Source organism: Bathycoccus prasinos (assembly GCF_002220235.1).
Source record: "Bathycoccus prasinos genomic : Chromosome_15".
Taxonomy (NCBI): Eukaryota; Viridiplantae; Chlorophyta; class Mamiellophyceae; order Mamiellales; family Bathycoccaceae; genus Bathycoccus; species Bathycoccus prasinos.
The window spans coordinates 279,234-303,555 of record NC_023994.1 but is presented as its reverse complement, the minus strand read 5'-3'; the positions used below and the strand labels follow the sequence as shown (position 1 = coordinate 303,555).

The following is a 24,322-nucleotide window of genomic DNA, read 5'->3' as shown; positions in this document are numbered from 1 at the left end:
CGCCAATATAAAAAGAGGCACACCACGGAAGAGTTCTTTCGTCTGTCTCTCGCTCTGTCTGTGTAAAAAAACAACTTTTAAAACCTCTTCTTAAACGACGACAGACTTTTACGCGCAGTTATAAAGCGTTTTACGAATGGAGAGGATTTCGAGTCAAAGCTCTTTTTAGCTGGCAGATTTTTTCTCTCTCCAATTAAGTTCTTTAAACCCTAAATTCTTTGACAAAAAACTCCTGGATAATCTTTTCTCGAGCGCGATTTGCTTCACTCGTGCGCTCTTGCGAGTAGTTCAGCGCACAGAAAGAGAGAGAAAGAACGATACGATGATGACGACGACGAGAACTTTGACCGGCTGTTTCTGCTCCTCCTCTTCTTCTCGCGCTTCTTTGACCACGAACAACAAAAACAAAAACGTTTTACTAGATGATGATTGTAAGGGGAAATCGAGGACGTCATTGGCGCGCTCGAGTGCGAATCTTCGCGCGAGCGGGAAACGACGACGAGGCGCGCGCGCGAATGCGGTCGTCCTCAAAGCAGCGGCGGGAATCTCTCCCGCGACGGAACGAGGCGGAGGCACCCCAAAAGCGGATTTAGAATCCTCTCGAGGCGCGTGTTCCGTCGTGAGTCCGAAATATTCGCCGGAAAGCATACGACAGAAAACGTTATTCAATACGCCGTTTGAATCCGCGCAAACGTTTTTACGATTGATTGAAATCACCTGGTCCGCGGGCGTGTTCGCCGGGTCTTTGTTGTACGACGAAATCAACGGCGTGGGCGACCGAAACGTGAGAGAAAGGAGCGAACAACTGAGAGTCGGGTTGGCGTCGCTGGGGCCGTCGTTCGTGAAAGCGGGGCAGGTGTTGGCGAACAGGCCGGACGTGGTCAGAGCGGATTTTATGGAGGAGCTGACGAAGTTGCAAGACGACGTGCCGGCGTTTAAAACGGAGGAGGCGTTTGCCATCATCGAGAAGGAGTTGGGGAAATCGGTGAAGGATTTGTTCGAGGAGATTACGCCGGAACCGATCGCCGCGGCGAGTTTAGGGCAAGTGTATAAAGCGAAACTGAAACAAACCGGGGAAACCGTGGCGATTAAAGTCCAGCGACCTGGGATTGAGCCGATTATTTACCGAGATTTGGTTTTGTTTCGCATTCTCGGCGGGTTCGTCAACGGCGTGGCGAGGAAACGTTTGGGATGTAACGCCGAGTTAATCGTGGACGAGTTTGGAGAAAAGTTGTTGGAAGAGCTGGATTACGTTCAAGAAGGCAGGAATTTAGTGGACTTTTACGAGAACTTTAAAAACGATCCAATCGTGAAAATTCCAAAGTTTTACCCGGAATATTCCGGGAAGAAAGTGTTGGTGATGGAATGGATCGACGGCGTGAGGTGCACGAACCCGAAAGAAATTTGCGACACGTTGGACGTGGACGAGTTCATTCGCGTCGGCGTCGTCTCTGGGTTGAGACAGTTGTTAGAGTTTGGTTTGTTTCACGGCGATCCACATCCGGGGAATATCTTTGCCATGCGCGACGGCCGCATCGCGTACGTCGATTTCGGCAACGTCGCGCAGTTGACGCAACGGAATAAAGAGGTGCTGATCGACGCGGTGGTCCACGCGGTGAACGAAGATTACGACGGGATGGCGAGCGATTTCGTCAACTTGGGATTCTTGACCGAAGGAACGAACGTGACGCCGTTCGTCCCCGCGTTGGAACGCATTTGGCAAGACGCTCGAACGGCGTCGTTGGAAAAGTTCAACTTTCGAACCGTCACGAGCGCGTTCAACGAGTTGGTGTACGAATACCCGATTCGAATTCCCGAACGGTTTTCTTTGGTCATTCGCTCGTTGCTGACGCAAGAAGGCATTTGCATGACGTTATCACCAGAGTTTAAGTTTTTAGAAGTCGCGTACCCGTACGTCGCGAAAAGGTTGCTGACCGATCGCGACGCCGGGTTAAGAGAACGTTTGACGCAAGTCTTATTCGATAGCAAAGGCAAATTTCAATGGAAACGGTTGGAGAATTTAATCGAGTTGGCGAAAACCGGCGGTGGTGATTTGGATTTAACCGATACGGCGACTGATGGTGCCGGATTACTCTTAACCGACGAAGGGTTGAGAAAGAAACTCATCTTAGCGTTGACCGAGGACGATCGTTTGCGCGTGGAAGAAGTCTCCCGATTGGTTGATTTGTTAAGAGAAGACGTCGATTTCGAAAAGTTGGCCAGAAACTCCGTCCAAGACGCGCCGAGAGTGGCGAGGAAGTTTCTAGAGCGGTGGTCGGATTCCGTTTTGAAAGTTTAATACGAAGTAAAAATACCGACGACGAGATTTGTTCGGGGTTGTATTATTATATATCGCACTACTACGCGCAAGCAACGAATATTTTTTTTAAGGCGGAAACACTTGTAACACCCCCGTGACGTTCGCTCGGCACGTCGGGCACCGAAAGAAAACCTCGTTTTTCTTCACCTTTCTGTTGTTATTATTGTTTATGTCGTCGTCGTTTTCATCTTCTCCCGCGTCCTCCTCCTCGTCGTCCTCGTCCTCGTTCGCCTGCTCGACGAACCGCTCTCTGGATCGATTCGCGCACTCGAGGCACGTGGTAAAGTGGCAGCACGGAAGCAACGTGCAGGCTCTCGGATTCGAATAACAGATAACACACGTCGAAGCCTTTTCCAATTTATCGATTTGATCTTTCAAACGCGTGATTTCGTTTTTGAGGTTTTCTGAATGTTCTTGTTCGTCGTTTTCGTCTTCGTCTTCATCAAAATCCAAGCGACGACGAGAAATCGACGATGAACGATACCCACGATTCACCATCGAAGGCGGCGTGTTCGTAGAAGTGGAACGTGCGGATGTCGTCGTCGTCGCGCGCTGCGTCGTAAGGTGTGAGATGATTGTGGCCAAGTGCGTGGACGCGTCGAGTCCTTCCCTCGCGGCTCTCGCGATGCGCATGTGCGCTTCGCGAAGAGACCGAGCGTTGATGTCCGCGTCGAAGCTGGAATAGACGGTTTCCAAAATATCCGTCGGTCGAGCGAAGACGTTTGGCGTCGCGTCGTTGTTGTTGTTCTCGAGGACGTGTCTCATGCGTGTTCTCGGTGAATCTCGAGAGAATTGAATCACCGACGATCGTCTCCCAACGGTTTGAGCGTCAGCGTTCGCGGTAGAATAATTCGAAAACATCTCTTCGGCTTCTTCGGCTTCTTCGGCTTCGTCGGTTTCAACCACGCGAAGTGGCACGCTTTCTCTCCGCTCGACTCGAAACGAAACTGGATGTAAATCAGAGGCAGGGTTGTTGTTGTTTGTATTCCTGGCAATCGAGTGGCGTTGTCGTCGTAATCTTCGCGAGATGATGCGTTCTCCTTCTTCTTCGTCTTCATCTTCATCTTCATCTTCGATCCCGCTACTACTCGAATTATTATTTGGTCCGTCTTCCTCGTCTCTCTCGCCGCGACCAAACGCTGCAGTTCTCACCTGTTCTCTTTCTCTCCCCATCAAAATTCGGTGCGGCGCTGCTTCCAACCCAATGCTTTCTCTCACCGCTTCCTCTAAATATTCGCACTCTCTCCTCCATCTCCTCCGCTCGCGTTCGCCGCTCGGTTGAAACGCGCTTTCCTCGATCGACGACTCCAACTCCAAAAGCATCGCTAACATCGCGTACAGCCAATACAAATCCCCGCACTTATCCTCTCCATCGCTCTCTTCGTCTTCTTCATCGTCGTTCGTTCGCTCGCGAACGTTATCTACGTGTTCCAACCACCTTCGCCGACGATTTTCTATCCACCATCTCGATTGAAAATCCACTAAAACAGACGCCTCGAAATCTCTCAATGCCTCGGAGAAACAAGACAGCTTGGAATTCGCGCGAATGCGAAGTAACTTCCTGGACCATAAATTTCTGCACTGGTACCACGTGAACGGTCGAGACTCTGCGTTTAAAAGCGTTTCGAGCTGTTCGTGTGATCGTTCAAAGGCCCCGCCCGATCGGAGAGAGAGTAAGAGAGAGAGAGTTTAGCACATACACACAACGAGGAAGGAAAAACGAAGAAAACTCTTCGAATACTCTAATAATAAAAAAAAAAGAACACACAAACCTCGCTCGTCGCTCGCACCGCCGCTCGCACCAGCCTCGCCGCTTGGCTTTCCTCTTCCTCCTCTCCTCCTTCTCTCGAAGAAGAAGACGATTCATCCGATGACTCGGAGGAGGAGGAGGAGGCGGACATCACGTTTGATGCGCGCGTGATATAATATTTTAAAAACAAAGAGAAAAAGAGTAAAAAATATTCACACGCGAATTCATTTCATTTTTTTTTTCTCGTTTTTTGAAAAAAAAGCGTTGTGGCTGCTCTTTTTTCGAAGCCTCGAGATACGACGAAGGTTTAGATAAGTTTCGCATTCATACCATTTATATCTTGGGTTTACGCACGCATACACACACACATACACATAGAATGACCACCACCTATACCGCGGCGGCGAATACGACGAGAGCGTTTTGTTCTTCTTTTTCATCTTCTTCGAGAAAAAGAAGCAAAAGCATCGGCAGAAGCGATGAAAAGAACTTTCATCGCAATCATCATCCGTGCGGGAATACGCGAGAGCGGATTACAAGACGAGCGTCCTCCTCCGCCTCTCTTTCGAGCAAAAACTCTGAGAAAAGCGAGAGGAAAAGGAGGAGGAGGGAGAGTTTTCGCGGTTTTACGACGACCGCGTTTGCCACGAAGGAGGGAAAGTTTTTGAGCAGCAGCGAGAGGGATGATGCTGCGGCGACGAGCCATCGTGAGCGAGATGACGTCTTGGGAGTATTTAACAAAAAAAATGTTGGTAAACCACCATTTAATGTAGCCCTGATGGTGATGGTCGCAGCGACTGCGTTTGGAGCATTCGTGGTAGGAGGACAAGACGTGGCGTGGGCTGAAATGGGAGACGTCGCCGCCGCGGTAGCTGAGGAGGATCTAGAATCCACCGGTGGAGGTTTCGCGCAAGCGTTCCTTTTGATTCTCTTGTCCGAGCTCGGCGATAAGACGTTTTTTATCTCGCTCTTGCTCGCGTTGAAAGAGAAGAAATCGAGCGTGTTTTTAGGGACGTTTGGCGCGTTAGCGGTGATGACGGGGTTATCCGTGTGCATTGGGCAGTTTTTTCACGTCGCGGAAGGGTCGTTGGGTTTGAGCGAATCCGCCATTCCGTTCGACGATATCTTGGCGGTGCTTTTGTTGTTGTATTTTGGGATCAACACGATTAAAGGCGCGGAAGACGCCGACGACGTCGCGGAGGAAGAGAAAGAGGAAGCGAAAGTGGAGATTGGGAAAATGCAGTTTAGCGGAGATCAGGCGTTGATTCTGAGCACGTTCGCGTTGGTTTTTGCCGCCGAGTGGGGGGATAAGAGTTTCTTCGCGACCATCGCGTTGTCGGCGGCGCAAGATCCGACGCAAGTATTTTTAGGAGGTACGGCTGGGCACGGCGTAGCGACCGGGTTAGCGGTTTTGACCGGGGATTTGATTGGTGACTATTTGAGCGAAAAAGTCGTGGCGTACGCCGGAGGCGCGTTGTTCATATCCTTCGCCGTGGGGACTTTGTTTGAGATTTTTGAAAAGTTGAGTTGAACGCGACATGAAAAGAATAGAAGAAGAAAATCCCATATATGAATGAGGTATCGTATTGTAATACTCCGCAAAAAACAAATTTTTATTACATTGATAAAGAACAAATAATTTAAACTACTGGATGCGACGCGTACGCGTCCACCCCTCTGACTCGCACGTTCCGCGTGTCCACGTGCATATTTTTCGTCAACCAGTCCGAAGTCGGTTCCGGGCTCGCTTTGGCCGCCGCGACCGCCTCGTCCACAATCTTCCTCTGCGCCTTTTCAATCGCTTTCACCTCCGTCGGATCCAATAAACCTAGATCGTTGATTAACTTTCTCAACCTTTCCACCGGGTCTCTCTCTTGTCTAATGCCGGTAATCTCGTCTCGAGTTCTGTACGTCGACCCTGGGTCGGACATGGAGTGACCGTGGTATCTATACGTGTCCATCTCCAAAACGATCGGCCCTTTCCCGCTGACGCAGTGCTCTTTGGAAAACTTGAACGCCTGTTTCACCGCTAACGCGTCCATTCCGTCGACTTTCAACCCTGGGACGTAATCGCCTCTTTTATAATAATTCGGAGATTTCGCGGATCGTTCGATGGCGGTCCCCATGCCGTAGTGATTGTTCTCGCACACGTAAATTATCGGCAAATCCCACAAAGCGGCCATATTCATAGCCTCAAACAGTTGCCCTTGATTCGCCGCCCCATCTCCATACATCGCCACCGCCACGTTCGCTTGCTTCCTATACTTGTACGCGAACGCCAACCCGGCTCCAATCGGCGTCTGCGCGCCCACAATCCCGTTCCCTCCAAAGAAATGCGCCTCGCGTCGATACATGTGCATGCTCCCGCCCATCCCTTTCGACGCGCCGTCGAACCTCCCCATCAGCTCCGCCATCACCTCTAACGGCGTCCCGCCTCTCCCTAAGTGCGTGCAGTGGTCTCTGTACGATGTCACCACCGCGTCGTCGTGCGTTAACGCCTTTTCCATCCCGACCACGACTGCTTCTTGCCCGTCGTAGAGGTGGCAAAATCCTCGTATAAATTTGCTCTTGTATAAAGTATCCGCTGCAATTTCCAAACGTCGCATTTGGTACGCTTGCGTGAACATGTCGATGATTTCCGATTTTGAAGTGTCCACCAGTTGCGAGGGAGGTGAATCGATGTTGTGCGCGATGAATTTCACCGGGACTTCGATTTGTAACCTTTCATCGTCCTCGTTTTCTTTGCTCTTTAAAGTCGTCTCAGTACTACTGATTGTTCTCTTCGCCGCCGGGAGATCTGACGAAAATGATGATCCGCAACCAACGCTGATGAGTCGCTGGATCTGCGCCGCAAAACCACCGAAACCAGTTCGAGAAAGTCCTCCTCCAAAAGAAGCACCGATCGAGGATCGAACGAGACGTTTGATCGCTCGTCTCGAGGAGGAAGAGAAGGAGGACATGAGGAGTAAGATGTGCTTTATTAAGCCGTCGTTTGAAATTTTTTGTGAAGGAACTCAACTGCTTTTTCAGAGGTAAAAATTTAGAGGAAAACGACTACGAGCGAGCGAATCGAATCGGGTTTCATTTACGGAGGAGAACACATATATCTATCGTCTCTGTGTGTATGTATCCTTTTTCGATGATGATGGGAGTTTTATGGTTGTAAAGACACCGAGTAAGAGCATTTAAATGTGCTCCTTTTTCCTCCCCGGGGAGAAAAGTAGATTTTCTTCTTTTCTCGCTTTGCTGCTTTTGAATATTTTATATGTGCGCGCTTTTGCCGGCGGTTTAGCTATTTCTCTATCTATCTGTGCGCGTCTACTGCTTTTCGCTACTCTATTTGTTGGTGTTGTCGTTGTCGTTGTTGTCGTTGTTGTTGTTGTTGTTGTTGTTGTTGTTGTTGTTGTTGTTCATTTAAGTTCACTTTTTTCAGGAGTCGCTGCTGCTGCTGTAGCTGTTGTTTTCGAACAAGGCGGCGAAGCTCTTTTTGGGTTTCTCCTTGAGCGAGGCGTCGGCGGCGACGGAGTATTCGACGACAGCCTTCTTGGCTCGTTTTCGTTTCTTCTCTTCTTCTTCTTCTTCTTCTTCTTCTTCTTCTTTTTTCCCAGCGGCGGCGGTAAAGTAGTTGATGGCGTCTTCTTGAGTGGTTACGATTGGGACGGTTTTTGGTTTCTTCTTCTTAGGAGGCATCGTCGAGGAGGACGCGAGAGGGCCCGCGCCGGGCACTTTTGGAGGAGAATTCGCGTGGGTGTTCTTCTCTTTAATATTGATTGGAGGAGAAGCAGCGGCTTTTGTGCTCCCGCCAAACATGAACAACTTTTGCATTTCTTCCATCGTCATCGGTTGACTTTTTTTAGTTGTTGTTGTTTGCGGTGGCGCCGGCGATCTGTTTTGCGTGCCCAGAACCATCTCGTCGCCATCGTCGTCGATGACGATGACGCCATCTTCTTCGTGGTTTTGTACTTGTTCTTCGGCTTCATTTTCCTTCTTCTCCTTGTATGCTTCTTCTTCTTCTTCTTCTTCTTCTATTTCTTTGGCGGATGCGGCTCGCTCGACGCGTCTCTCGCACGCCGCTCGTAACGTCTCCAGGGTCATGCATTCTGCCGCTTCGAGCGCCGTCTTTTTGTTCGCGTGCGCTTTCGCGACGCCATCGATTCCAGCCGGTCGTCGCGGTGGTAGTTCTTCGCCATCGCTAAAATCGGATATCTCCACCATGTCTTCTATCTCGTCATCATCCCCGTCGTCCGCGTCGCCTCTTCTGCCCCGTCGTCGTCTCGGCGGCGTCGGTCTTTGCGACATCGTCGGCATGCGATGTTCCATCGGCACTTCAGCGCCGAACGGTTCAAAATCCGATTCCGAGTCCGACGAGGAAGTCTCTCTTCTTCTCCCTCTTTTCTTCTTCCTCTTCTTTTTCAGCCTTTCTTTCTTCCCGTCTTCGTCCTCTTCTTCTTCCTCGTCGCCGCCATCATCCAGCAAATCCTCCAAAAAATCCGCCTTCTCGTCATCATCCTTCTTTTTCGTCGTCGTCGTCTGAACCGCCCGGATCGTCTTCTGAGTCGTCGCTTTCGCTGTCTTATTCTTCTTACTCTTCTCAACCTCTCCCCCGTCTCCGCTCTTTCCTCCCCCCAAAAGTGACATCGGCAGCTTCCTCGCGCGTTTCATCCTCCCCGTCGTCACCCCCGACGAAGAATCCCCATTTGCCCCCAAAGCCTTCCCTTTCGGCGAGTTATTGTTGTTCATCAAAGTCTTCTTCTGAATCCGACTTTGACGACGATGATCTAAACCAACCATCAAAACCGCGCACGAATGTTTGCACCTCCCTCGCGTCTTCCCGCTCAGTTTGTTCGCGTGCGCGCATTCGCACGTCGCCTCCGTTACTTCTTCAAAAACGTCATCATTCTTCTTTTTGTCCTCGTCGTCGTCACCATCACCACCACCAAAACTCGCGTTCGTTTTCATTTGCACCGAAACGCGATAGACTTCCCCGTTGCTCCCGTCGCACGTGGCTTCGATTTTATGACATTTTTCCAACGGTGATGCCACGACTGAAACGATCCTCAGCTTATTCTTCGTTTCGTCGTCGATGACGTCCACGATTTCTTTCCTCGCTCGAGCGACTGTTTTCGGCGCTCGCGTCCATTTTATCAGCGTTTTGTCGACGATATTGTCTTCTTCGTCGTCGTCGTCGTTCTCATCATCAAAGAGGAAGCGTTGGAAGAACTTCCGCTCGACGTCTGCATCTTTAAACAACATCACGTAGTAGTATTCGTGTTCTTCAAACCACACACGCAGGCAATACTACTAAAGCACCTCCTCTTTTGATTTTCGAAAATGTTTCCTTCTCCGCGCGTTCATTTCATCGTCCGAGAGAGAGAGAGAGAGAGAGAGAGAGAGAGAGAGAGAGTTGTTCGAGAGAGGAGTTGCGCGTGTGAAAATTGAGAAGAATTAATTGGTTTTTTTTTGCACTGGCGAGAAATGTCTTTTCTTCGTTCATTTCTTTTCTGCAAAACGTCTCAATTTTTTTTTCCAAGACTCTGCTGCTATCATATACTCTTTACGCTTTGAGAAAGAACCTCTTCTTCTCTGCGGCGACGACGCGTTCAAAGAAGAACAACAACAACATGCGACGACGACCACGAAAGAATCCACATCCGAGAAGAGCGGTGAACGCGAGGACGGCTTTGAAGGGACGTGGGAAAGAAGAACCTTTGGTGTTTGTGTGTTCGAGGATTCCTGATGAGGATGACGATCTCGAGGCGAATCATCATCAGATACAAAAAGAAGAAGAAGAAGAAGAGGGAGAAGACGAGGACGTAAAGCAATTATGGAGGATTATGTGCGTGCCGTGCGACGATGTCGTGGAGCAAAAGCAGACGCGGAAAGACGATAAAGGAGTGAAGAGAAAGAGAGGGCACGAGTGTGAAGTTTGCGAGAAGAGTTTTAGCACAGCTGGTAATTTGAAAATCCACATGCGTATTCACACGAACGAGAAACCGTATGAATGTGATGTGTGCGATAAAGCTTTTCGTCATTCTAGTAATTTGAAAGTCCACATGCGTATTCACACGAACGAGAAACCGTACGAATGCCACGTGTGCGATAAAGCTTTTCGTCAACTTGGCACTTTGCAAAAACACATGCGTACTCAACATTAGTAGCTCAACATTTGTAATTCTAAAAGTATACAACACATACACGTCGTCGTACATTCATCGCGGGTACCGAATCAAACGAATCAAACAACAAAGCAGTCTATCCGCTCGAAAACTCGCGTCTAAAAATGTGAGACCTTTTGTGCAGAAAAGAGGAGGAAAAATCGTGACAAAATCTGACTCATTTGATGCATTTATAAACGCTTACGCTTACGTATACAAACATCTCATCACACGTTCTACCCGAAATGATGACGACGACGACGACGCTCAAAACGACGACTATTTCCCCACCGTCGGTAAAATCGTTCGCGAATACGAGGCGCAAAGCTTTATTACTCCGACGAAGGAATGCGCAGAACAGAAACCTAATAACGACCGTAAAGGCGGTCGTGAGCGAGGACAAAACCGACGATGATACCACTATCCTTCTCCCGGACGAAGTGAAAGATTTAAAACTCCGAGACATAATCTCGCTGTGGATCACGCAGATTTTACAAACGTACGGGGATAAACCGTCCTCGGATAACGCGCCAATCGTGGAAGGGGAAATCGACGATTTGGTCGGCGGGCCGATATTTTTAGCCTTGTATCCGTACTTTCGGTAAGATTAGATCAGGCATTTTTGACGATGATTCGAAACGCGCATTCGCGAGAATAAAGCCTTCTTCTCGTTCGTGTTATTCCTATTCTTATATTCTTATTCTCTCTCTTTCCATGATAAAACAGAAAGTACGGCGGCGTGTTTAAACTCGCGTTCGGGCCGAAAGTGTTCATGGTGCTCTCCGACCCGGTGGTTGTGAAAGAAGTGCTCAAAGAGAAACCTTTCTCGTTCGATAAAGGCGTGTTGGCGGAAATTTTAGAGCCGATTATGGGGCAAGGGTTAATCCCGGCGCCGTATAAAGTGTGGAAAGAGCGCAGACGAGCGTTAGTGCCCGGGTTTCACAAGGCGTGGTTGGACCACATGGTTGGTTTGTTCGGTCATTGCAACAAAGAGTTGCTGAAAAACTTGGAAGTGCAAGCGAAGAGCGGCGCCGTCGTGGACATGGAGGAGCGCTTTTGCTCGGTGAGTTTAGATATCATCGGTTTAGCCGTGTTCAATTACGATTTTGGTTCGGTGACGAAAGAATCGCCGATTATCTCGGCGGTGTATAACTGCTTGCAAGAAGCCGCGCATAGGAGCACTTTTTACGTACCGTATTGGGATTTGCCGTTGGCAGACGTGTTAGTTCCGAGACAGAGAAAGTTTAAGCAAAACATGACGGTGATCAACGATACTCTGAACGGCTTAATCAAACAGGCCCAGCAAATGTCCTACACCGAAGATTTGGAGGAGTTGCAAAAAAGAGATTACTCCAAAGTAAAAGATCCGAGTTTGTTGCGGTTTTTAGTGGACGTGAGAGGTGCTGACGTGACGGATTCGCAATTGAGAGACGATTTGATGACCATGCTCATCGCCGGTCACGAGACGACCGCGGCGGTGTTAACCTGGGCGTTGTTTTGTCTCACGCAAAAACCCGAGTTGGTGAAAAAAGTCGTCCAAGAAATCGACGACGTCATGGGTACGGACGATTTAAACCGACCGCCGACGTACGAAGAGATTGAAAAGATGGAACTCTCTCGCTTTTGTGTCGCCGAAGCTTTAAGATTGTACCCGGAACCGCCTATTTTAATCCGCCGATGTTTAGAAGACGTGCCTCTTCCGCGAGGCGCGGGCGACCGCGACATCACTTTAATCAAAGGCATGGACGTCTTCATCTCCGTCTGGAATTTACACCGCTCGCCAGAATGTTGGGAAAACCCCGACGAATACGACCCAGAACGCTTCAAAAAGCCGTTCAAAAACCCAGGCGTGAAAGATTGGGCCGGCTATAACCCAGACTTGCTCACCGGTCTCTACCCGAACGAAATCGCGTCCGATTACGCCTTCATCCCATTCGGCGCCGGCGCTCGCAAATGCATCGGCGACCAGTTTGCAACTCTAGAAGCCACGATTAGCTTGGTCATGACTCTCAGAAAATTCACGTTCAACCTTCAAAAAGATCCGAACGAGATCGGCATGGAGATGGGCGCCACCATCCACACCGCCGGAGGTTTGCCGTGTACGCTAAAGTTACGAGAGGTTTAATTAAAAATAGGTACACAACACACACACACGCTTCGTTCTATCTCTATCGCCGCGTGTTATCTTATTCCAACCAACGCGTGGTGTGTTCTTTACTTTCACGCCAGCCACGTATAAAAAATGTCATCGTCATCGTCTCAACGAAAGCTTTTCCTCTTGTCTTCATTTTGGGTTTTCGGGAGAAAACTCTCCATAAATAAAGCTTTCCTCCGGTATCGTCGTCTTGATACTATCGAGACCCCTCTCCTTTCTCTTCGAAAAAACACATCCATCATGGGCTCCTCTGACAACAACGAATCCACCATGAAAGCGACGAAAGAGGAGATGAAAAAAGCCGGCATCGACTTAGCCTACCGCGATTTTTGCGCGCACCTTTTGATTCCGTTGAACGAATGCCGACGGAAATCGTTTTTCCTCCCGTGGAAGTGCAAAGACGAACGACACGTGTACGAGAAGTGTCAGTACGAAGAGTGCGTTATAGTAGATGTTGTCATCGCTGCTCTCTTTATGATCGATCGAGTTTTGTGAACAGTCTCTCTGTCTCTCTCTCTCTGACCGTCGTCCGGAAATGATTTTCTCAACTCACGTCTCGTCACCAATCAATTAATCGACTCCAAAACAGGTACATGAAACGCGTGCGAAAGATGAAGGAGCAACGCGGAGAAGAATAGAGTGTAGGCTCGCGTATTATTACTATTATTATTATTAGAGAGAGAGAGAGTAGTTTTTGTGAACGGCGATGTGTTTATATTTATATATACATCGAGAGGTATATATCTTTTCTCTCGCTCGCTCGTCGAACGCTCGGTCTTCGAAACGCCGTCTCGGCGGAATTTGAGAGGTTTCATATCCGCTGTTTTTATGCCGCTCGTGCTATTGCGTGCTTTCTATTATTACTGTTTCATGTTCTCGCTTTGGGTGGTGGGAGGGAACCGCCGCTCGCGTCTCGCGCGTCGATACCGTACTTCTTTTTTTATCGGTTCAATCTCGCCGATTCTTAGAATCGAGTTTTTTGTTAACTTTTTACGAGTCGTTGAACGTCACCGGTGTTGAAGGTATCGATAAACGATAAATGATGATCGCCTCCGAGTATGTGTTCTGAAGATGATCTCTTCTTTGCTTGGAAGAAGATTATTATTCAATCCCGCACGCTTCCAAAATCTCCTCCGCGGGCGCGTGCGCGCCGGTACTCGGATCGTACCAATCGTACACGCATTCGTACTCCACCTCCGAATCTCCTTTAATCCTCTTCGTATCAAACACAAACGTCCCGCCTTGTTGCAACCCTTGTTCCCTTTTCGGCGGTATCCACGGTTTCCACCGCTTGAGCACGTCCGTCAACTCCTTAATCTTCCCCTCTCGAATCCTCTCCGCGATGGAATACGGCGTCGACGCATCGAACAACGTTTCTTTCACCCCAAAGTTCAATCGAAGTTTATCGTACGTCACGTTTATCGGATCGGCGTATAGAATCTCCATCGGGAATTCGTTTTCTCTGCAAAAATCTCGCGCTCTTTCTTCCGTTCCGATGGAGATTACGATCAACTTTATCCGCTTCGTCTCCGCTTTTACCATCTTTGGCCAGAGCTCCTTCTTGATGATTTGACTGAGCTCCCAACAGAAGAATCATCCGAACGAACGCATGAATACTAACACGTGTTTTTCGAATTCAGGATCGAATAACGAGTGCACGCTGACTTCTTCTGCGTCTGTCGAGGAAACTTGGAGGACTTTTGCACCGGTTAAAGCTTTAAAAGCGTCTTTCGGCGCGTTCGCTGGTTTGTTGGATTTCACTTTGATGGATTCGTCTTTGACGGCTTTGAGCGGCGCGTTCTTTCTGTTTCGCGGCGCATTCTTTTGCCTTTCGCTGGTGCGCAAGAGAGCGCGTCCAGCAGAGCGAGAGGAGGAGGAACAGGAGGAGGAAAACATCGTTCTTCTTCTTCTTCTTTATCCGTGCAAGTCAGAGTATGAGTTAGGGAAGAAATGTGAGGGAAAAGACTTCAGTTTTACCGACGCGTGTACTCCGCTCTAAAAGACGACACCGCGAAGAAAAGAGCGCGCTCTCGAGCGCACCCGCGTGTTCTCGTTTCTTCGGTTTTTCTCGTCCTTTGCGCGAGAGAATGTCCATCCGAGGCATCTTTCAACTCTCGAAACTCACATTCGTGCACTGCCCGCACACGGGAACTTCCAAAGGGATAAACCAATTCCTCGTGAACGCGTTGCCTTCGTTACGCATACAAACGGAAGAAAGAAGAGGCGAAGAGCATAAAAACGTGTTCGAAATTCAACAGAGGAAAGGAAAAGACCCGTATTTACGCGCGATGTTCGTAAACAAACGCGAGAAAACGATCGGGGTGAAGAATAAAACGGAGGAGGAAATTGCGATTTTGGTCGAAAACGTGATGAGCGAGAAAGGGCGCGCGGTGAAGAAAATACCGAGGCGAGTGATGCGGACGAGGATATCGAGCGTGCAAGGAACGTGGCAACCACAAGGAGCATCGACATCTTCGAGTAGCACGTAGACGAGAGAGTATTTTGAGTAGCCATTATTAAGCATTGATTTTGTGTAATAGTAAGATGATAGTACGACGATGCGAGATTTGCGCGTTCGTCGATTGAATGAATAACGCGTTGTATGTGTGTGTGTTTTTAGAACGACAAAACGTTTACTGGCTTTGCTCTAATTCCTTCAGTCTTTCTGTGTAACTTGACCATTCCGGACATTTCTTTTCGACGGCGTAGCGTAAACACTCGAGGTGTTTATTCGTGTGAGCGAAGTCCAAAACCAGCGAAGCCCAAGGCACGTAAGTATTTGAGGCACTCGAGATGACCTTCTGAGGCAGCATGTGCACACGCCCACTCATCGATAGGACACTCATTTGCAACGCAATACTTTACCATTTCCAGATTGCCTTGTCTTGCGGCCAAATTAATCGTCCATCTATCCCACTCACACTTTTTCTCCTCTCGCGCCCACTTGAGCAACTCGAGTTTATTCGTTCGAGCAACTCGAGAGGAGAAATATTTTTCGTCCATCAACTCTTCTGTCATACCGTGGTTATACGTGCCGCCCCACGGAAAATGCTCCCATGCAAACTCCAACGTCGATATCGACGACATCTTTTTCACATCAAACCTCTTTTTCAACTCAATCGCGCGAGATGATCTCTTAATCAACTTTCTCGTCTCTGTATTCACTCCGTACAAGAATTTGAGATCATTCGAATCCAATCTCGAAATGATATGTTTAAAACTTATATCGTCGTTATTCACGATCAAATCCCACAAATTCTGATACCGCGCTTCTCGCATCTTGCCCCTCGCGTGTGTTATATATCGAACCCTATCGCGAGGAGGCACGTAAAACACGCCTTTACGCAGAGAGGAAAAGAAAAGTGAAGAACACACATGCGAGTTTTTTTTCCCCACATGCGTCATCACAAATTCCTCTAACTTACACTTGCGACTTTAACACGAATAATGGCAGCAACGACGACAACCACAACAACCCTACCTCGCAAAGTAGGCTTCCTCGGTCTCGGAATGATGGGTCAAGGCATGGCTTCGGTGCTTTTAAACGCGTTTAATACCACGAATACGAATACGAATACACAACAATCCAATTTAACCGTCTGGAACCGAACGATATCCAAAGCGGATGCGTTGAAAGCGAACGGCGCTCACGTCTGCGAATCACCGAAAGAACTCGCGAAAAACGGCCAGTGTTCAGTCGTGTACGCGATGTTAGCGGATCCGAAAGCGAGCGTGATGGTCGCCGAGCAGTTCGCGGAAGGGTTGAGGGAAAAGAAGATGCAGAGGAAGCAAAGGGAGATGTCTGTCACCAGAGATACGGAGGAAAGCGACGACGTGATAACGTACGTGGAAATGTCCACGATCGACGCGCAAACGTCCGAGAACATAAAGCTGGTCATCGAGAGAGATCAAATGGCAGAATATTTAGCGGCACCAGTCTCGGGCGGTCAGAAAGATGCGAAAGAAGGCGAGTTGTTGATCTTAGCGGCGGGAGCGAAGGAAGCGTACGAAAAGTGTTTAATCGACTTTGACGAGATGGGGAAACAGTCCTGGTTGATGGGTCCGGAGTGTAAAAACGCCACGGACGCGAAAATGGCCTTACAGATTATGATGGGCGGTCAAGCCGCCTTGTTAGCCGAATGCCTCGCGTTTTGCGAATATACTGGAGTGGACGAGAAAGTCTGGTTCGACGTCCTCGATAAAGGCGTGATGATGAACCCGTTGTTGCGATCGGTCGGCAATCGAATGTTCAAAGGCGTCGAAAACAACCGCACGTGGCCGCAAACGTTGTTCCAACTCTACTTGCAGCAAAAAGATCTAAAGTTAGCCATCGAAACCGCGGAAAAAGTCCACTGCGAAGTCCCCGTCGCGAGCGCTGTCCACCAGCGATACGTAAAAGCGTCCCGGAAAGGACACCAGAACGAGGATTTCGCCAGTTTGAGAGACGCGTACGACGAGAAATAATAATAATACTAACACTGATAGAAAGAGAGAAAAAGAAAGAGAACACGCGCACATGATTTGCTAATACACGTAATACTACAAAAGTCACCGTAATCGCGCAGAAAGGCGCAGAAGAACATCTCGCTAACTCTCTCGCTCTCTCGCGCTCAATATCTGTCTTTTCTCCTCAAGCGATCTTCTAAAATTGCCTCATTTTTCGCGCGATATATATCACACACAAAGAACACATTTACACTCAAACAAACGAGCAAATAAACGCGCGAGTGTTTGGTCAACTGCCCCTCGGTGTTGTTGTTGTATTAGAGCGTGTTTTTGAGCGCCTAGTAAACGCAGAAGAGTTTAGGGAAAAGGTCGACCTTTTCCTCGCGGTAACGGCAACTTCCAATCTCTCTCTCGTTCTGATTAAAAGAAGAAGAACACAAGAAGAGTAAACAACGCGATGACGACGATTAAAAGGAGGATTTCATCGATGATGTTTTTGGCGTTTGTGATGTTCTCCGTTTTTATCGTTGGTCTCGCGCAAGGAAGAGTTCTTCCAACTCCTCTTAAAAGCAAAGAAGGTGAAGAAGAGCTTTCAGGAGTCACAGTAGTAGCGCGGGATGAAAACGTTGATGATGATGAGCATCGTCCGATGATATATTCGTCGTCTCTGACTTTGTCGTCTTCGTCTTTGATTGAGTTATCCGCGTGCGAGTGTTACTTTGCGGCGTACGAGAAGCGCGACGCGGCGAAGAGGAACGCGGAGAACGCCGTCGGCGTCGGGTTGCGATGCGATAAGGAAGGGTATTTTATCGTCGGGTTTGAAAATGCCGGGCAATACGCTGGTGGCGCGAAAGAGAACAGGTACGTGCCGCTGTCGAGAGCGAGGTGCTGTCGACCGTGCGCGTCGAGTAAAGCGTCTGACGACGAGGACGAGGACGGAGAGACGGCGCTCGAGAGGATGAAAGAGGATGCGGATTTACGGAAACTTTTGAACGAAGACGGGACGGACGTGAGAGTTTTGAGCGAGAATTGCGAGGGAGGGAGTCTAGAGAGCAGTACTGCTGGAGGTGGTAGCAGCAGCAGCAGCGGCAGTGATATCGCCGACGAGAGTAGTGGTTTAGCGTCTTCTTCGAATCCCATCTCGGCTTTGTCGAACAACGAAGCCAAGTGTCCTTCTGGATATTTCGCAACGGCGTTCGAGCACGCCGCAGAGGCCAATCCAGCGTCCACCGCGGACATTGGCGACGATTTATTCTTCCCGACTGGCGCGCAAACGTGCTGCAAACCGACGATTTTGAAGACGGACGATACGAAGTTTTTGTTGCAATCGTGCGCGTGCGGAAAGAACACGGATAGCAGCGATGCGTCCGACAACGACACGAACGACGACGAAAACAAAAATAAAGGCGATTCGACCACCAGTTCTGTCGTCACGTGTCCGAAGAACAAATTCTTGAGAATGTTTGACCACGCCATCGAGGCCTCGGGGTCGGGTAAATCGAACTTTGCCAAACCAGAAATGGTTGTCACGTCGCCGTTTGAATGCTGCTCCATGTGCATCAACCCAACGAATGGCGACAGCGAGCAACCGGATTGCGGGAAACACGGCACGAGCGTCTTGAAAGATTACGGCGCGTACGGATGCGCCTGCGAGGAAGGGTACTTTGGCGAATCGTGCGAATTAATCTCGGACGAGGACGGCGGTTTGGCCATGGAAGATCTCTTTAGAGACCCGAGCTTGGCGGTGAGTTTGATATTAATCGGAGTCATTTTCGGATGTTTCGCGAGAAATGGGATACTCGCTCGTCACCAACGGTTTCGACGGTTGAACGATGCGTTACTCCACCCGTTGATGTTGAACGGCGAACACCAACAACAACGAAGACCGAACGATTGGGATTTCGAAGCGAGCGATTTGAGCACGTCGGACGATGACGACGACGACGAAGACGAAGACGGAAGCGACAACGACACGGAATCCGACGACAATAATAATAGTAATAATAACGAAGAAGGTGACGAAGAAAACGGAGAAAATACCGTTCGCCCGGAAGATGGCCCGCGAACCGCTCGACGGAAAAAACGTAACCAAAAGAAAAAGAAACGCCCGGTAGATCAAGGATTGATATCAGCCTCCGATGACGGCGAAGATGAAGAAGAAGAAGAAGAAGAAGAAGAAGTTTTTCTCGAAGCGATCGACGACAACAACGTCACGACGACAACAACGCCAATCGCAACAGCATCAGCAAGAACAGCCGCCGCCGATCTCGAAGACCCCCACGCTTCTCTCATTCGCAAAGCCAAGGGTAAAAAATTCTCCGAGTGCGCCTTGTGCTTAGACGCTCCCGTCCAAGCGGTACTCATCCCGTGCGGCCACGCCTGCACGTGCAGAAAGTGCTGCAGACGCTTACGCCGGTGCCCGATATGCAGAGTCGTGATTGAACGACGGCAGAAGTTATATCTCGGCGGCTCCTAAAAAAAATGTACCAACAACATCGTGAATACGTTTAGAAAGCGCATGAGGGAAAAGCGAGTTCAGCGACGCGCGATGAACAATCGCCGTTTGTACAACAACAATTTTACACTAACAATTATATCATCACCGCTTATTCCTTCTTGTTATATCATTATTATTATCATTAAATCTGCTAAATATACGTAGTATTATACGCGTTCGCTATCTCGACATTTCTCTCTCTGTTTCTCCCTCTCTCTCGCTAAAAATCACACATCAATCCGCTCTCTTTCCGCTACATCCCACCAGACCCACCCCCGTTGCTATACTGTTTCAAAACCACTTGGCTGATCATCCTCGTCGCGTCCACGTACCGTTCCGTGCACTGTTCCAAGCATTTCCTCTCGTACGAACTCAACGACGACGACGGTTTCGAGACGCACAATTTGAAGCATTTTTCCCGAACTGTCGTGAAGAACTCTTGCGCGTACGCGTTCGCCAGTTCCGCTTGGACTTGGTGCATGACTTCCTCCGGTTGAGGTTGCGACATTCTTGTTCTTATTCTTATTCTTCGTGTGGTATTCGTCTCCAACGCAACAGTCGTCGTGTAAAGTGATGTTTCTCTGCCCTTCTTTCTCCACGCTTCAAAGAGTTAGGGTTGGACACCCTAAATTAAAAGTCGTTCCATTTTCGCCTGAAATTTCTTCCCCAGAACTGCGCGCTGCAACGTTTCACCCGTACTCGCGCTCTCGACGCTCGACTGCGTAAAGACAACAAAGAAGATATGACTCGCGCGACTCTTCCTGGGGTTGTTCCCGTTGAAAACGATGATGAGAATACTAAGAAGAAGAACAACAAAAAGAACAACAAAAGAAAGATGAAAACCAAAATCGCCGCCAAAATCATCGACGAGGAGCTCCACACCCTCAAGAAGAAGTACTACGCGTCCGCCTCCGGACGCTCCTTAAAAGAGACGATATCTTCGAAAAAAGATACCATCATCAGCGACAAGAAAACGAGAGGAAAATTCGAACGCGCGATGGAGTTGGACGAAAGCGCAGCTTTGGAGAACGCGAGACGAGAACGATACCTCTCGATGGAACCGTCGGGTGTTTTAGAGGCGGAAACGGAGAAAGGCGAACGGACGTGGCGGTTTCAACAGAGCGAGATTATCGCGCACGTGGATGTGAACGCGAAGAAGAAAGCGTTTGATTTACGTTTGGAAGGGTCTGGCCCGTATAGGTCTGTTGATTTTTCGCCGAACGGGCAACATTTGGTCATCGGCGGGAGCGGCGACGGCGGGCACGTGGCGAACGTGGAGTGGAATAAGCATAAACTGTTGAGCGAGATTTATTTGGACGAGAACAAGGACGATGAGAATATGAGAGAGGTAGGGGTAATACCTGCGGTGAAATGCGTGAAGTATTTACACAACACGGAGTTTTTCGCGGTGGCGCAGACGAAATACACGTACATTTACGATAAGAGAGGGTTGGAGATTCACCGGTTGGATAAACACAGAGACGTGTTCGCGATGGATTTTCTGCCGAAACATTTTTTGTTGACGACGGTTGGGAGGGAAGGCATCGTTCGGTGGCAAGATACCACGCACGGGGAGATTGTCGCCGAACACAGAACAAAGTTAGGGAAGTGCTCGGTTCTGAGACGGTCGGAATATAACGCGGTGACGCATTTAGGGCATTCCAACGGCACCGTGACGTTGTGGTCGCCGAATCAAGGTCAAGCTTTGGTGAAAATGTTGTGTCATCGAGGACGAGTGAACGCGTTAGCGCTCGACCAAAGCGGTCGGTACATGGCTACGACTGGGTTAGATTGTCAAATTAAAGTTTGGGATTTACGTAAATACCAAGAGTTGCACGCGTATTACGCGCCGACTGAGGTGAAAGCGATGGATATCTCCCAACGAGGCATGTTGGCGATTTCGTACGGCTCGAGAGTGCAAATATGGAACGAGGCTTTGACGACGAAGGCGAAATCGCCGTATTTAAACCATCAATTTGTGAACGGGAGTAAAGTGTTCGACGTGAAGTTCTGCCCGTACGAGGACGTGTTAGCCGTTGGACACTCCAAAGGCGTCACGAACATTCTCGTCCCGGGGTCCGGCGAACCGAACTACGACACGTTCGTCGCCAACCCGTTTGAAACCAAAAACCAACGACGAGAGATGGAAGTCGCGAAGTTATTGGATAAGCTCCCCTCAGAAATGATTCAGCTCGATCCAAACGCTATCGGCCAATTGAGAGACGTCCCGAAAGAGGTACAAAAAGAACGCCGCGAAGCCGCTTTGCGCGCGGAAATGGAAGCCAAAATGAAACAACGAGAAAAGAACGAATCCAAGACGAAAATGAAAGGTAAAAACAGAGCGAGCAAACGCTACCGAAAGAAGCAAATCAACGTCATCGACGACAAAATGATGGCCAAATTAGAAGCAAAGAAAGCGAGGGAGGAAGGGTACAAGAAACGCGCCAACGAACAAGGTCGGGCGAAACCGGGCGTTCGAGCCGGAGCGGCTTCGGACGCGCCGAGGAAACCGGACGACGCGCCGGACGCGTTGCGTCGGTTTTATAAGTAGTAAAAGTAGCAGCAAGAGTAAGAGTAAAAGTAAATTGGAGCACATGCTCGTAGAATAATACTGTAACAGTACTCTTCAAAAGGTCACCTAAAAATTGCTTTTCACCTACCAATTGGTCATTAATTGCTCACACTACTCAGTCACGTAAAAGTCTCAAGCTTCGACCCCCACAAAACGCGCTGAACAAAAGAGACAAAAAGCGAGGAGCACGTGTTACTCCCATCATCCAAACCCACTTTTTGCGGCGAAAGCGTCGGTTTTATGATCCCTTACGACCCCGGGAAAGATGAATTGAATAGGGGAAAATCAACAAATTCAAATTGGTGGCATAAGTGCGTTCGATTTATAAAGAGCATCAACGACTTCGAGGAGCAACCAGAGGAGCACTCGCGAGTGGGTTCAAAGAACGATCACGTGTTAACGTACGACCCGTCCGTTTCGGAACATTTCCACGCGCTCAAAATCCTTGGTCGGACGATTACTTTCGTCAAGAATGTGAGTTTGCTCTTAGCGGTGGTCGTTCTGGCGACGCTGGCGGTGACGCGGACGAACATCGTGATCGTGACGGAAACGGAACCTTCGTTTGAAAGATACGAGTACTTGAGATCAAATTCTGAACGGTATTTACAACTTACGTGCGCGACACAAAACGACACTTTGACGTTGGGGAGTTTCACGGAGGGGATTTTTGAACAGAGCGACGCGTGCGAGTGGCTATACGCCAACGCGGCGAAGACGTACCAATCTGCGAGAGACGTTGGATTCTTAACGGTGAACGCTCGCGATGGTTTTTTGGTCCGGAAAGGGAAGTGGCGGGACGTGAACGCGTGCGCGATGATTGGACAGGGAGAGGCGTGCGAAGCCGCGGTTGAAATGTGTGCGGTCGGGAAGCGATTGCTGACGAATACGATGACGGATTTCCACGCCAGTTTGTTCCCGCTCAATCGCCTGGCGGAGGAGGAGTTTTTGAATTCCGTAATCAAAGCGCAGCTGAACGCGAGCGTGACGGCAAATTTGGCGAGCATTCGAGCCCCGACGCAGATGTTGAATTTGTGGGCGAACAATAACATCCCGAGATTAGGCGCGTTTATGCAGATGCATAAAAACGCGATTCAAGCGATGCGAGTGAAGTCAGGGCAAGACGCGCCGCTGACGAGCGTGTTTGAGAAAGAGTGCGCAAGAGTGACGTCGACGAGCGATCCTTGCGTGGCTGCGGATTTAGGCAACGGCGTGTGCGATAAGAAGTGCAACATGGCGGAATGTTTATTCGATGGTGGCGATTGTTTCATCGCGGACGAAAGCATTTGGCCGACGAAACAAACGTTCACGACGGACGCGAATACCGATCCGATTGAGGAGAAAGAGTCATACATGTCCTACAGCGCGTTTGCGGCGAAAGTGAGCAGTTTAAACGAAAAGTACGACGAGTCAACCGTCAACGCGGCGTTTAATCCTTCGAACGCGGACGGGTGGGACGTTCGTTACGTGCCGGTAATTTCCGCTCCTGCGAATTTACACGCAAGCTTCGATACCGCTTCGGTGTTTTCGGTTCTAGGATCCGAATCGCGCCGATTCAATTATTGCGGTAACCCGGCGGAGTGGTCGAACGTGAAAGTTGTCGAACGAGACCCTTCGCGCCAAATGAGCCAAGCGCAATTTGCGGTCGCGTTTGCCGCCGTCGAACAGTATTTCAACTTTCCGCACGTTGTCGCCAACGCGAGCGTGACTAAACCGGAGAGAAGCGGGGAGTGGAAATTGCCGCTCTTGTTGAACTATTTAGCCGCGTGTGACTTGGAAATTCGGACCATGAGTCTTAAAATGTTCACTTCGTTAAACTCAACGGAGACGAAAATCTGGTCGCAATGGATCGAACAAGTCGGCACAGCGCTCGAACGCGCGTGCGGCGACGTCAACGAACACTGGCGCAAAACCGAAAAGCTTACAGAACTGTGCGAGGATTTGTCCTTTTGGAAATTTTCTTCCTCTTTGAGCATAAATACCTTCATCATGTATTACTTCTTCGAGGTTTCGTATTTCGCCGAGTCGGCGATTGAGAACTCGGGCTCGTTGTACATGATGGGCCTGGATCTTGGATTGAAAAAGAACGAGACGCACGGATGGGCGGTGTATCCCATAACATCGTACGAGAAATACTTTGAGTACGCGAACGTGTTGTCGTGCACGTATTCGGAAGACCAAAAACCAAGTCTCGGAATGTTTATAACGGTTCTTTTAGGTCTGTACGGTGGAATCAGCGTATTCGCGCAAAGCGTAGGCGTTGCCACGTACAACGCGATGCGTGTATTAATCTTAAGAAAGAGCAACCGTCATCATCATCAAAGTGGTACCTTATTACCTCCAGTCAAGTAGAGTAATGTGATGATTGATGATATTTAGTATTTATCATGCGAACGCGAAAGTGTTGTCGTCGTAGTAGTTAGTTACATT

At 49.2% G+C, this 24,322-nt stretch overlaps 17 protein-coding genes across 17 annotated transcripts; 11 read left to right on the top strand and 6 right to left on the bottom strand.

Annotated features, from left to right (window-relative positions):
• Positions 1-325: 325 nt before the first annotated feature.
• Positions 326-2,299, top strand: Bathy15g01660 (ABC-1; the record flags this gene model as incomplete). Its single annotated transcript, XM_007508748.1, has 1 exon — positions 326-2,299. The coding sequence occupies one exon, from the start codon at positions 326-328 to the stop codon at positions 2,297-2,299; it is 1,974 nt and encodes a 657-aa protein (XP_007508810.1).
• Positions 2,300-2,386: 87 nt separating this feature from the next.
• On the bottom strand, positions 2,387-4,221 carry Bathy15g01650 (unknown protein; the record flags this gene model as incomplete). Its single annotated transcript, XM_007508904.1, has 2 exons — positions 2,387-3,949; positions 4,111-4,221. 2 exons carry the CDS (start codon positions 4,219-4,221, stop codon positions 2,387-2,389), a joined length of 1,674 nt encoding a protein of 557 aa, XP_007508966.1.
• A 228-nt stretch (positions 4,222-4,449) lies between these two features.
• Positions 4,450-5,601, top strand: Bathy15g01640 (predicted protein; the record flags this gene model as incomplete). The annotated part of the gene is made up of 1 exon (XM_007508783.1): positions 4,450-5,601. One exon carries the CDS (start codon positions 4,450-4,452, stop codon positions 5,599-5,601), a length of 1,152 nt encoding a protein of 383 aa, XP_007508845.1.
• Positions 5,602-5,710: 109 nt separating this feature from the next.
• On the bottom strand, positions 5,711-7,030 carry Bathy15g01630 (predicted protein; the record flags this gene model as incomplete). Its single annotated transcript, XM_007508892.1, has 1 exon — positions 5,711-7,030. The coding sequence occupies one exon, from the start codon at positions 7,028-7,030 to the stop codon at positions 5,711-5,713; it is 1,320 nt and encodes a 439-aa protein (XP_007508954.1).
• A 469-nt stretch (positions 7,031-7,499) lies between these two features.
• Bathy15g01620 (unknown protein) lies at positions 7,500-9,323 on the bottom strand (the record flags this gene model as incomplete). The annotated part of the gene is made up of 1 exon (XM_007508687.1): positions 7,500-9,323. The coding sequence occupies one exon, from the start codon at positions 9,321-9,323 to the stop codon at positions 7,500-7,502; it is 1,824 nt and encodes a 607-aa protein (XP_007508749.1).
• Positions 9,324-9,691: 368 nt separating this feature from the next.
• Positions 9,692-10,225, top strand: Bathy15g01610 (the record flags this gene model as incomplete). The annotated part of the gene is made up of 1 exon (XM_007508784.1): positions 9,692-10,225. The coding sequence occupies one exon, from the start codon at positions 9,692-9,694 to the stop codon at positions 10,223-10,225; it is 534 nt and encodes a 177-aa protein (XP_007508846.1).
• A 245-nt stretch (positions 10,226-10,470) lies between these two features.
• Bathy15g01600 (predicted protein) lies at positions 10,471-12,350 on the top strand (the record flags this gene model as incomplete). Its single annotated transcript, XM_007508940.1, has 2 exons — positions 10,471-10,826; positions 10,952-12,350. 2 exons carry the CDS (start codon positions 10,471-10,473, stop codon positions 12,348-12,350), a joined length of 1,755 nt encoding a protein of 584 aa, XP_007509002.1.
• Positions 12,351-12,620: 270 nt separating this feature from the next.
• Positions 12,621-12,875, top strand: Bathy15g01590 (predicted protein; the record flags this gene model as incomplete). The annotated part of the gene is made up of 1 exon (XM_007508867.1): positions 12,621-12,875. The coding sequence occupies one exon, from the start codon at positions 12,621-12,623 to the stop codon at positions 12,873-12,875; it is 255 nt and encodes an 84-aa protein (XP_007508929.1).
• A 606-nt stretch (positions 12,876-13,481) lies between these two features.
• Positions 13,482-13,922, bottom strand: Bathy15g01580 (predicted protein; the record flags this gene model as incomplete). The annotated part of the gene is made up of 1 exon (XM_007508772.1): positions 13,482-13,922. The coding sequence occupies one exon, from the start codon at positions 13,920-13,922 to the stop codon at positions 13,482-13,484; it is 441 nt and encodes a 146-aa protein (XP_007508834.1).
• Positions 13,923-13,989: 67 nt separating this feature from the next.
• Bathy15g01570 (unknown protein) lies at positions 13,990-14,379 on the top strand (the record flags this gene model as incomplete). The annotated part of the gene is made up of 1 exon (XM_007508726.1): positions 13,990-14,379. The coding sequence occupies one exon, from the start codon at positions 13,990-13,992 to the stop codon at positions 14,377-14,379; it is 390 nt and encodes a 129-aa protein (XP_007508788.1).
• Positions 14,380-14,467: 88 nt separating this feature from the next.
• Positions 14,468-14,869, top strand: Bathy15g01560 (predicted protein; the record flags this gene model as incomplete). Its single annotated transcript, XM_007508678.1, has 1 exon — positions 14,468-14,869. The coding sequence occupies one exon, from the start codon at positions 14,468-14,470 to the stop codon at positions 14,867-14,869; it is 402 nt and encodes a 133-aa protein (XP_007508740.1).
• Positions 14,870-15,107: 238 nt separating this feature from the next.
• Positions 15,108-15,659, bottom strand: Bathy15g01550 (predicted protein; the record flags this gene model as incomplete). Its single annotated transcript, XM_007508770.1, has 1 exon — positions 15,108-15,659. The coding sequence occupies one exon, from the start codon at positions 15,657-15,659 to the stop codon at positions 15,108-15,110; it is 552 nt and encodes a 183-aa protein (XP_007508832.1).
• A 246-nt stretch (positions 15,660-15,905) lies between these two features.
• Positions 15,906-16,844, top strand: Bathy15g01540 (2-hydroxy-3-oxopropionate reductase; the record flags this gene model as incomplete). The annotated part of the gene is made up of 1 exon (XM_007508679.1): positions 15,906-16,844. One exon carries the CDS (start codon positions 15,906-15,908, stop codon positions 16,842-16,844), a length of 939 nt encoding a protein of 312 aa, XP_007508741.1.
• A 439-nt stretch (positions 16,845-17,283) lies between these two features.
• On the top strand, positions 17,284-19,302 carry Bathy15g01530 (unknown protein; the record flags this gene model as incomplete). Its single annotated transcript, XM_007508815.1, has 1 exon — positions 17,284-19,302. The coding sequence occupies one exon, from the start codon at positions 17,284-17,286 to the stop codon at positions 19,300-19,302; it is 2,019 nt and encodes a 672-aa protein (XP_007508877.1).
• A 274-nt stretch (positions 19,303-19,576) lies between these two features.
• On the bottom strand, positions 19,577-19,831 carry Bathy15g01520 (predicted protein; the record flags this gene model as incomplete). Its single annotated transcript, XM_007508787.1, has 1 exon — positions 19,577-19,831. The coding sequence occupies one exon, from the start codon at positions 19,829-19,831 to the stop codon at positions 19,577-19,579; it is 255 nt and encodes an 84-aa protein (XP_007508849.1).
• A 234-nt stretch (positions 19,832-20,065) lies between these two features.
• On the top strand, positions 20,066-21,874 carry Bathy15g01510 (predicted protein; the record flags this gene model as incomplete). Its single annotated transcript, XM_007508688.1, has 1 exon — positions 20,066-21,874. One exon carries the CDS (start codon positions 20,066-20,068, stop codon positions 21,872-21,874), a length of 1,809 nt encoding a protein of 602 aa, XP_007508750.1.
• A 261-nt stretch (positions 21,875-22,135) lies between these two features.
• Positions 22,136-24,244, top strand: Bathy15g01500 (unnamed protein product; the record flags this gene model as incomplete). The annotated part of the gene is made up of 1 exon (XM_007508908.1): positions 22,136-24,244. One exon carries the CDS (start codon positions 22,136-22,138, stop codon positions 24,242-24,244), a length of 2,109 nt encoding a protein of 702 aa, XP_007508970.1.
• Positions 24,245-24,322: the final 78 nt, after the last annotated feature.